This window comes from Agrilus planipennis, unplaced genomic scaffold, assembly GCF_000699045.2.
Source record: "Agrilus planipennis isolate EAB-ADULT unplaced genomic scaffold, Apla_2.0 scaffold36, whole genome shotgun sequence".
Classification (NCBI taxonomy): domain Eukaryota; kingdom Metazoa; phylum Arthropoda; class Insecta; order Coleoptera; family Buprestidae; genus Agrilus; species Agrilus planipennis.
Window position 1 is genome coordinate 829023 of NW_020438956.1, and position 12109 is coordinate 841131.

At 33.9% G+C, this 12109-nt stretch overlaps 1 protein-coding gene across 2 annotated transcripts in view; it reads right to left on the reverse strand.

Annotated features, from left to right (window-relative positions):
• Positions 1–1057: 1057 nt before the first annotated feature.
• LOC108733980 overlaps positions 1058–12109 on the reverse strand; it is a 78381-nt gene continuing 67329 nt past the window's right edge. Inside the window, exons 6-8 of one of the 2 annotated variants that reach the window (XR_003231216.1) lie at positions 3206–3550; positions 1358–1533; positions 1058–1091 (exon numbers count right to left, since the gene is read on the reverse strand). Coding sequence is in view for 1 of the 2 variants with exons in the window: in XM_025975013.1 (XP_025830798.1) it covers positions 1484–1533; positions 3206–3550 (395 nt within the window). In the remaining variant the exon portion in view is untranslated. Of the gene's footprint in view, positions 1092–1155; positions 1534–3205; positions 3551–12109 lie in introns of those variants that run through there. The other variant, XM_025975013.1, reaches the window with a different exon arrangement.

Consider the following 12109-nt stretch of genomic DNA (forward strand, 5'->3'; position numbering starts at 1 on the left):
ATAGTTTATATGTATAAAAGTTTTGTTTTATACTGGAAAGGTACTTTAATTTAATTAACTACAATTAATTCAAGAAAGTCAATTGGAATACTGTAGAACCTGACTAAATAAACGCTCAAAAACCCCGGAAATCCGCAAAACGTTTTTAAAACTAAAACAACTTTTGACATCCAAGGTGTCATCCTCAGTTAGAGACTGAGTTTACCGCGAAATTCATTTAATAGAAATGATGACATATGAGTCCCCATAAGATTACGTCTTAAATATTCCTTTTTAAAAACAAGATTATTTAAATTTAACTCCATTAAAAGCTTTTGCTACCCACTTTTGTCGCTTGAAAACGTTTTGACTATTGATTAGTATAAAATTATTGTCATTTCACCGTAAATGACATTTCGGCCGGACTAAAAATCGGGGAGATTTTTCGTTTGGAAGTTCCTTTCAAAAATAAGTAAATATTTGCTTGCCTTGCGACAAAAATAAAATTTATGAGGCTCAGTGCTTTTTAATTTCTGGAATCTAATTTCCTTTCTGAAATTATACTCGATTTTGCGCGTTGGCAGTAAAATTTTAGTACGAAAAGAAAGCTAATTCGGTTGTCAATTGATTTTTGCTTTTAATGTTTATTAAATTGTACCGTATTATCAATAGTTGTATACTTCATTTACTTTCTCTAGCGATGTTCCCTTTCCAAAGTTTTGGATGCGCGCTGGCAAAGTCGTAGGTAGGGAGAAAAGAGCTCATTATACTCTCAACTCTTGTTCATTAAACATACTTTTTCATACAGTACCTGCCAAAAGTTTTGTTCAATCATGAATAGTAGTGCGAGTCGAAAACAAGCGTTAAAGCCTTTAATATGTCTTCAAATATAAATAAACATCTCGTTGATATTTTCAGTAGTAAATGGTACCAATAACAGCACATTTGAGCAATGCAATTGTAGTGGATAAAATGGTCAATTTTTCCGTGCAGTACTGTACGGATTATACGCTCCTCACCGGTTAAGAGTTTGGCCGAGAGTTGTCTCCTTCCTTTTCTGGCCTAGTGCTGTTCTTTTCTACTTTGCGCCGGTCAGACTGAAGGTCACATCGCTACAGAAAGTAAACGAAGTATAATAATTATGTTATTTATTTAGTTTACGTTATTTGTACGGTATTGCCGCCTTTTCGTTTATATAATATTAAATATATTTCTTAGATACAGATTATTAGAAAATTAACTGTTTTCATATTCAAAATGTGACTATTTTGGTATCTGACTTAAATGAAGATCCTATTTGAAGTTTGTTTTGTTATTTTTTTCGTAATGCGTTAATGATGTCAACTTGGCCGTCTAAATTTTATTTATTTCTACGAACCCTGTGTTGCATAGTTTCAGTCTTTAGAAACAAACCGCACCGTAGCATAATGTCCAGCATGATAACTTGTAATGTTTTTTTCTTTGTTGCTGTAGAAAAATGGCCCCAACTGTTTCATGGCGAAGTTTAAAAACAAAAGTCACCGAAAGCGCTCCAATCCATCTCTTCATAGCCACCTAAAAAAGAAATAACGGCCTAATTTTATTGAAATAAAACTAAGTACATTCTTAGTAAGATAAACATAAGCAACATTTTTATATGCTTCTACTAGGTTTTACCCGCGGCTTTGATGTCCTAAAAACATGTCAAAGGTTATCGACGAACACAAAACTAATTTTGTTATCCCTCGGGAACAGTATTTTTTTTGTATAAAAGGTACCCTTTGTCCTTTTTTATACCCCTAACAATGTGTGTACAAAATTTCATGATAATTGGTTGAGTAGTTCTGACAAAGGCAGGATTAACTATTCCGGAAAAGCTCATGCATACTTTTAAATTGATATCTCATTTAACGCAAAAGTACATGGGTGTATTATATAAACCGCTAAAGATGAGACTGCAAGAACGCGTCCCAATTACCACCCTTTTCGTCATGTTTTAAGGGGCATGATTGACTTTTCCGATAGAGAGCAACATGAATCATGATATTTAATTTGATATCTCTTTTAGGGTATAACTCCATGGGTCTATTCAGCTAACATTTGCGCGCCCATGCTATGATTGCGTGGCAAGGTATTGGACGAGAAAGGGTAGTATATTCTGATGTCCTGAACTACCCTCTCCACGTACTTGTATTTTTTATTACAAAACAATATGGGGGGGGGGGATTGTAACTAATTTCTCAATTTGTTAAAAGTGACTTTCAACAGGATTTTCTCAGACAAAGTTGGAATTTCATGATTGTATATATTAATGCGATAAATTATTTATAAGTCATAACTCTACACCAAAATCGGTTCAAAATTTTTTTCATCGATTTTCGGTAATTCTACATAATAGAATTAGATATTAGAAAGTAGGGGAGACAGTTTTTTATGAGTTCATAAATAAAAAAAATTTTTTAATGATAATTTTTCAAAATTCAAATCACAGTTCTAACTGTAGGTACGGGAAGCGATGGCTGACGAGATTAGGGGCAGAAGGGGGGGGTGATGTTAAAAATTATACAAGCTTTTAATCTTCTTATCTCACGATTAGCACTGCATAAAATTATTTTATCAATATTAAAAGAAGAAATAGCTGTACATACACCATATACCCTATGATGTATGCTGTTATAAAAAAAAAAATTGTCTCCCCCCCTCAAATATAATTATTGAACCCTCAGAAATGACCAGAAATCGATGAAAAATTTTTGGAGCGATTTTGAACTGGAGCCCCAATTCTAGGAATCCTGTACCTACTAGGAAATGTATAAAAAAAATGCTTTCTGTGAATAAAATACTCTAACATATCAACTGGACAGAGGCATTTAATAAATTCCAATCTGTCATATATCTACCTAAACAAATCAAAAAATCAATGAAGGTAATTATCCAGAATTGGGGCAATTTTAAAAAAAAAATACTCAAAAATTTTTCTTTATTTATTTATAAAGTCATAAAAAACTGTCTCCCCCATCTTCTAATATCTATCTAATAAATTATGTAGGATAACTGGAAATCGATGAAAATATTTTTGGAGCGATTTTGGCCTGGAGCCCCAATTCTGGGCAATTACCCTAAATATTTACCTTCATTGTATTTAACGAAAAGCTAATTTTGTGACATTAAACCTTCGTCGGCTGTCTGAGGGAGAATTGTAAACACGCATCACTCGTATTAATAATAATCTTAATTAGACATTTACCTAAAGTATAATCGTCTGCGTGATAGTAGACCGTGGATGTGACCGCACAATCATGGGCACAAGCGGCTTGTGTGGCACAGACGGCTTGACTCCAACCCCATCCTTGACCCCAAGTGTGACCCCAGTCGATAACCGCTGTTGAAAATACGGTGTGGTCGTTGTTGAACCTTCGAGTTGGTGCTATCGTAGACGGGTCCATTAACTTTTCCGATATATTTCCATTGCTTAGGGGGCGGACAGGCGGTGTTAGGGGAGAAGTCGGTTGATTTTTGATGCCGGGACATTTTGCGATACCATTAGCTAAAGGTAGTTCATTTTGAGGGAACTTAGTGTGCGGTGAAATAACTGCAACATAAAACGATACATATTTTGGAAGAAATTAAAAACTTTTCAATAGCGAATTTTTCCTGATTCACGGTTTTCTTATTAGCGTTTTCATTATTCGCGGGTGAAAAAATTGCAACCCAGTTCCTGTATTCGCGGCTAAAAATGTCATTATTCGCGGGTGCAATCGGTAAACAGAAAAGGATTCGGTGTCATTTATTAAGGGGACTGATCGCAATACACCGCTCGTGCCTACTGTGAACTTTTCCGAAAATATGGGTTTCAATTCTAAACATTGTGATTTAACGCTGCGAGATAAATATCTGATTTTTTGTATGGTAACAAACAAAGGTTCACACTAACTCGGCACGTTTTTAGTTTTCAATAAAACGGTCATTAGTAGCTTTTACAATTGCTTAATGTTGATGCTTCTTATAGGACATGTATTTTCAATAGAAATTAAGAAATTAAAAAATTGCCTTCGACAGGCTTTAAAACAAAGCTTTATCTCTCTTACCACAATATTTCAACCCTCTGTTCCAAACATTAAACTCATGATATCTAGAACCGATAAGCATGTTTTTACTTTACGGCGCGTGTACTACTGAATCCCCTTAATGTATCGGCATCTTTTGACTATGTACTGTTGGTACGTGCCGAAGCGGCTTTTATAAAAGATGTAACCGAGTGGACTAATTTGAAAATTCAAAACAAGAAAAAATCACTAATTTTTTTAAACTCTTGCCTAAGAAGCTTTTACTGTATACCTAATTTTTATAAATTTATTTGTCCGACTACCTATTTGTATGTCACAATTGGTAGCCCTACCGTCCTCTCGTTTAAACATTCGAAGGTAATTATTTGTTACTTTGTACACTTCCCTGGTGACCTTGGAATCGGATTATGTTATTCAGGGGATTATGCTGAACCATATTATGCAGCTATGTTGAGCTCGGAAGGTGTTTTCGCATTTTTTAATGCTGAATATTGTAATTATTCCAACATATCGGCAGGGACATTAAAGAAACTCGAGTCTGTCATAGATCTAACTAAACAATAACGTTATCAATGCATATTAGGCGAGAACAGCTGACGAGGGGATGCAGCCAGGGCCGTACCAACCGGAATTTCCTCGGATTAAGAAAACTTTAGGTGGCAAATTTCAATTATATCAAAAATATTTTTTTTTAATGAGTAGAAATCATACAGTTGTTTTTTTTTTTGCAGGTCCAGTGTATAAAATTTAAAGGTCTTGGTTATGCGAATGGTCATCTGGATTTATAACCTTCGATTGTAATGTATTTGGTTGATGTCGCTGAGTCGTTCTTGTGTACTTTATAGCACATTCATAAGCTGTTGTTGGTAAGTAGTAAAGTTTTATATTCTACATGTGTAGTTCACTTAACCACGACCAGTGGCTGCGTGGGCTTATTGATTATGTGTTCTGCAAACTTCCAGAAAATAAGTAATAAACTTACCGTATTAACGTTCAGCCACAAATCTAGAGTTTAAACTGTCTCTTCAAGTATTTAATTGGTTTGAACGTAGGACTTGCATGAACTAAAGTTACTTTTATACACAGTGAGTAATTTATTTTCTATTGGATCTCAGTTTTTTGAGAAATGTTTTAGACAAACGTCGCTTTTTATGGGGAAATTAGCTAGTGGCTTTGACTGTGACTTTGACTGTCAAGATCTTGAAGGATCATTTCGACGTCATTCGTACGTCAATACATATGTTTAAACCATGAAATCGAAAGAGCGGAAATGTTTGTAATCGGAAGTAGCGTTGAAGTAGATTTTTTCTTAATTTTTCAAATCGTAATATTGAGGAATTAAGAACAATCAAATAGCAAAAAAATCTTAATTGAATCTCCTTATTTTTAAAAAAGTTTTAGGCAAAAGTTATAACCATTCAAAGGGACAATCAAAGATGATTTTGAGTGTGACCTCCACCTTGCCGTTGAAGATCATTTTTCCTCCAGCAATGAAAAGCATGCAAAATTTTGTAATCGGAAATAGGTATCCTTGAAGTTAATTTGTTCTTAATTTTTCAGTAGGTATTGATGAGAAATTAACAACAATCTCTAATTTCAAGGGTACGTCCAATTGCAAAATTTCCCGCTTTTTTCATTATACATCTAAGGTCGCCAGACGATTTCCTCTTCGGAAACATATAATTTGTCTAAAGCTTTTTCAAAAATTACGAGGATCTAGCTATGATATATCATTGCCTTAAGATAAATGACTCACTCTGGATACTGTCTGCATTTTTTTGTTTCAAACGAGGTTTTCATTGAAATAATGGAGAACAAGAAAAGCACAGTTTTAATGTCACATTCGTATGTCTATTTATACGTCTCTGAAGCTGGTGTAGCAAAATTAAAGCGCCACTACAAAATTTTTCTATACCTATTTTGTTGCTAATTATTCGCATTTTTTTGCCAAATTGCTGCACTCGATTCCGAGAAACCATGGCTGCGCTGACTTCAGATTAAAGTTAGCATGGCAATCGCAGTGACTCCAAAGCCAAAAGAGGTATCCAAATAAATATAAGGGGATACTTTCTTGCTAATTATTTATCATGTTGCTACGTTCTTCCGAGATCCGAATTTCAACCCCTAGCTGAATTATTCCACCTATGCGGGAATACTACGGTAATTCTAAGATTTTCCAGTAAAGCTTAACGTTTACCAACTGAACAATAAAAGTCCAAAATGTTCTGTAATCATGGTTCATTTACTTTTACCATCAGAGACACGGTAAACGTCGAAAAATAAACACTTGCAGACGTGTTCGGTGCATGAAAAGAAAGAGTCTATCCTGGCAGTAAGAAACAATGCAAAATTTAATTTGGAAAATCAATCTGAAAAAATGAAAGCAACATCAGCAAATAAATATCCAAATGTGAAAGTTGGCCAAAATGTAAAAAGACGACGAGCTTTAGGGTACGAAAATGGGAGTATTGAAACAGCTTTATACTAAGAAGCCATTTATCTCATGCTCTGAAGACTTTATAAAGATAGAAGAAGTTGTTAAAGATAAAGAAGCGAGTCTTCGAAAAGTTGTCGCAAAATTGCCTATATCCGGAAGACAGGGATTCAAAATATGTTTATTGTGTCTATTTTTCGATATTTACCGTGTCTGCGGTAAAACCTACAATTTTCCGAGTGGATGATGGTAAAAGCAAAGAATACAGACCTGTCTGTATTATTTGGTAAAAGTTTGCTGTAGTACGGGCTTTTACAGTTACATACATAAGAATTTGAGTGCGTCTGTTATGATTGTGCAGCTTCTAAACGGCTTCACCTGTTGAAATCATATTCCTATTTACAATTTCGAGAAATTACTATAGCTACGCTAACTGTAGTCTTATTAAGGATGTTGGGAGGTATGTCAAAATGCTATGAGACAAATAAAAATTTGGAAGAACGTTCCTCATTCAATTCTAAAACTCCTGTAAAAATTACAAATCGATTCACTAAACCGTTAAAAAGTTATTGAAATTTTAAAAAATTGTAATTTTACACGTCATTTTATGGAGATTCGTTAACCGAACAGATTAAATTTATTTTTATTAACAGAAAAAAAGCTACCAGAAATTTCAAACTTTTATAATAAGTAACTTGAACTCTGGAGAATCACTTTAGCGTAAGGTTATTCAAATTCACTAAATGGTTATCGAGAAAAAAATGAAAAATTAGCTGAAAATCTCGTTTTTACTTGATAATATAATGATAATATTTATAATTGTCTGAAATAAATGCAATTTTAAAGTTTTAATTATTATTTAAACATATTAAAAAGTTTTACGCTCATTATTAATAGAGATTGAAACTAAATATTTTTTTGTTTCGAAGTTGAAATTAAGGCATATTCACTGCCAAAAGTCAGTTAAAAATTTTCCATATTATTCGTTATTTCTTATTTTATTCAAAGTTTTTGGTCAAATTCCAAATTTTCTCTCAAACCGTATACTTTTTCTTTAGTATAGATAGTATTTATTTACCTCATGATATGCTGCAAAACCTAATTAATCACGAATTTCTAATTTTATGTACTCTTGTCTCCGATTGTACCTCCCAATTATCCTTAGGGTAATGCAAATGGAACCGGCTAAGTAGTAAAAGTAGTAAATTATTAGCAAAAAAATATAGAATAAGTTTTATAGCGCATTCTCACAATCATCCTGCCTTGTAGTACAGTATTGCAATGCTTTTAATGTTTTTTAAACAAAACTCCCTAGAATTTACTAAAATGGCTTTTCTATACGCTCTCTTTATAAGCTCATCGTGCATTCAAAATAGTAAAGCAACGTATAGTAGGTAATGTTTTTATTGTTATATTTTTCTACGTATATTCCTTCGCTTTACACGCGTCGCTTGCAACGTTTATACAGACTCTCAAAGGACCTTTGAATGTCTTCCCAAGGAATTCTATTCACAACGCTCATCACATTTTTCTTTATCTATTCTACGTCTCCAAAACATTTCCTTTTTAACGCGCGATGTATGGCAGTTAGATAGATATACACATATACCTACGGTAAAAATAAAATACCGCTTTTTCCTACGTTAAGGAAACTTGGTACTTCATAACAATTCAGGTTTATTGGAATTTTAATATTTATCCTGTTAGTGTCATTTTTTGTTGCGTTTTTGATATTTTAAAATTACTATTAGATTACATTTGGTAGAAATATTTTCTACGGATAGTTTTACTTTATTCAATTGAGAACAATGAGGTGTAGATAACTCCGTTTCAATTCACGTCCGTGCAAGGCTCGAATGGGGAAGATTGTAAAAATAGAGTGCGTCACACGTATGATCTGTTTACACTTAAATTTCGTTTGAGGTTAATAAGCCGCTTAAGTAATTTATTTTAATTGAGGAATCCACTTAGTACTTGCAATGCATTGCACATAAAAATAAGACCGGCTTATGTTAGAATTGAAAAGGAGATGCACACGTCATGTAGTGATAGAAAAATAGATCTTGTAAATTGCATTCCCCAGAATCAGAGCAAGAAGAAGTTGTGATTATACCACACGACGAGTGTTATAAAGACCTAAACAGTAGTACTCCATAAACTTATTTGATATAAACTTAAAAAAAAGATATTTATTTTCCGTAAAATGGTTATGGTTACAATTTGGCTAATTTTGATCGTCTTCTTGCTTCAGCCCACAATTTCTTGTATTTTCTATTATTTGGGAGAAATAGTATCCATTTTCTTTACGTTCCGACACTGTACACTTTGTCATTTTTATTAAATTTTATAAAACTCGGAAATTTAGTTAGTCTGTCCCTTTTGCAGTTACAAGATTTACATTATGCTATCCTGTTGATTGTCAAGATAAACCTTAGGATCATAGCAATAGCGACCCGTAGCGGGAGCAAATGTTAAAAATGTTCTCCATTTCGTCCGATGTCATTTAAGTGATGTTTATTAATTACGTGAGGTGGTTTTCTTTTAATTTGAATTCCTCTCTCTGCTTTGGGGAGATTTGAATTTTTGCTGGACATCTTCTTCGCCCTCCCATCCCAGTTATCCACTTCCCACCACTACTGGTTATCAAAGTAGATAGCTCTTTGTAAAACCTATGTAGGTTTCACATTAAACACCCTAAATTGTTTTATTTATACAGGGTGTAACAGAAATAAATGCCGATCTTCGGAGGGTATAAACTAGCTGCCACAAACAATCGCACGATCGGTTTAGCAGCGTGGTTAAGGGTAAAACAGTTTTTTTAACAAAATCACAACAATTTAGTATCCCAAGCCGGTCCTGTGCGTGAATTGACAACATAGGTGTATGTTGAATAGCGCAGTGCGATAAAAACATGTGAGAGGAACTAATGTTGCCTAATAAAATAATTCGAATTCTGTATTCTGTCGAAACTGCCAGACGCGGATCGCGATTTCGATCTTTTTGGATCTCATCAGCGCGTCGCAGGCAGCTCCGACAGAACACAGAACAACTTTTACCTGCTGCCTTAACAGCGCGTTTTAGAAAATACTACAAATGGCGCTGTAAACGCCATCTGTAGTACAGTGCTACATTTTAGGATTACGTATGCTTCATCAAGATCCATTTAAATATATGGATATCTACTTGCCATTTGTCGTATTTTCTAAAACGCGCTGTTAAGGCAGCAGGTAAAAGTTGGTCTGTGTTCTGTCGGAGCTGCCTGCGATGCGCTGATGAGATCCAAAAAGATCGAAATCGCGATCCGCGTCTGGCAGTTTCGACAGAATACAGACCACTTCGAATTATTTTATTCGATTATGGTAACGTGCCTACCACGTTGAGGTGAGCCACGCCGGGATTCGTTTCAGCAAGTAGATATCCATATATTTAAATGGACCTTGCTGAAGTATACGTAATCCTAAAATATAGCACTGTACTACAGATGGCGTTTACAGCGCCATTTGTCGTAATTTCTAACATTGCCTACTATTTCGTGTTAATATTTTAGGGGTTTTCTTTTTTGAAATAGAGGATTTAGTCCCTGCAGCATCGATATAATTTAAACCGGTAAATACGTATCATGTCACATTATTATTCTGCTGTGATTGACCTACACTAACAATTGATGTTGTATTATTGAATTAGTTTATTGAACTGTACATCGATTGTCTCATGCAAGATTTAAACGTTAAAAGAATAAGCGGCTACTAGAGGTTGGCTGTTAACATGAATCACATTTAATCTAATCTAAGAAATAAACAATGTTTATGTAAAAAATATAAAACAAATACTACAGTGATGCTGGTAATCATGAGCTGATTGAGTGCAGCGTATTTCTTTACCAGGACCGTAATTGAATTTGTCTGTACTTTCAACTACGTTTTTCTCGAAAACGGTGAACTTTCGGACATGCAAACATCTACGTAATTGTGTTTTGTAAGTGATTTATCTTTATGTCACCTCGGCGCCTACACCCTGTATACTGCCAAGAGTACGTAATATGTCAGAAGTTGTGATCTTATATGAAGTTTTATTTATGGACCACTCTATGTAAATGAGGTATGTTGGAGAGACATTAAAGGAAAATCAAATGTTTGATGAAGACATAATGAAATCCATGGATAAACAGTTACGTTTTCCTCTGGATAATTTTGGAGGCCATGGATAATTCGCAATATATAGTCCAGACATTCACAGCATTTTATCTACTTGCCCGGGGCCCAAATGCCCCTCTTTATAGTCTACACTTTGTCGGCACTGTAATTAACTTCCTTTGGCTTCTTGAGAGCGCAGTTACGAGTAAACATGCCATGAATTCATAGTGTAAACGGAAGAAATTTCCTGAAGCAACGCTGTTAATTTCTTATGACAAAAAATTCCTTGAGAAAGAAATTTTCTCGATAACGAACAAGAATGACGGGATAAAGCAGACGAAACAAGTTACATTATTTTGCTGCTCTCGTTTTCGATAAAAAATTTACTAGGTACTTAGCCCCGCGGAGTATTTAGCTTAGATTTTCAATCAAATAATAAAACGGTCGAATGTTTTCTTATTAACTAGGACAAAGTCTAGTGTAAAAAATTTCTTCTGTTCACAATTACCTACCGCTCTTATACAAAATATCATGACGCTACTGCTTTGATTTCCTCAATTCTAGACATTTAGTTGACTTTATAATTTATTGTAAGTTATAGGTATTTATACATACTTATAATTTCCCTAGGGAATTGTTAAAACACTAAAATTTGTTGTGATTTGTTACAGTCACTTGTTTAATAGTTTTGTAGTGGAAAAGCGTTTGTTGGAATTAAAATTTACACGGAGAAAATGAAAAAGGAAAATTTACCTAAATATTAAAGCAATATTTACAATTTATTCCTCTAGCCCGTTGTAATAAAAATTACAATTGGGACCTGAATTTGAAAAAATAAATTCCAGCAGAAATAAATTTACTAGGTATTTTAGTTGATATTACAAATTTAAATGTAATAATTAAGAAACTTTAATAATTTTTACTACTTTTACGTCAAATTTAGTCATTTACAATCGAAAATTGTAATTTTTGCGTTGTTAAAAAAATTTAGTTTTCTCCGTAAAGTAAGTTAAAACTTAAATTCCAGTCTCGGGATGGTAGTCATCACGTTCAGAGTTAGCAAAATATATGACTGTTATTTAAAAAATTAATTGTGATAATTAAAGATCAGTGTATTAGTTTTAGTTGGACTGATTTATCAAGTTAAAATTAGAAAGGGTAGTATGATATAATTTACAAGACAGTGGCTTATTTTCGAGTATGTAGGGTTTCAGCTGCTCTAATCTGACTCGACAAATAATATAATAAACTTAAATATAGCTGATACAAATTGTTTCTCCATTTCCTACAATAAAATTATTTAATTATATTATTTATATTTAGTATCCCAAGCCGGTCCTGTGCGTGAATTGACAACATAGGTGTATGTTGAATAGCGCAGTGCGATAAAAACATGTGAGAGGAACTAATGTTGCCTAATAAAATAATTCGAATTCTGTATTCTGTCGAAACTGCCAGACGCGGATCGCGATTTCGATCTTTTTGGATCTCATCAGCGCGTCGCAGACAGCTCCGAC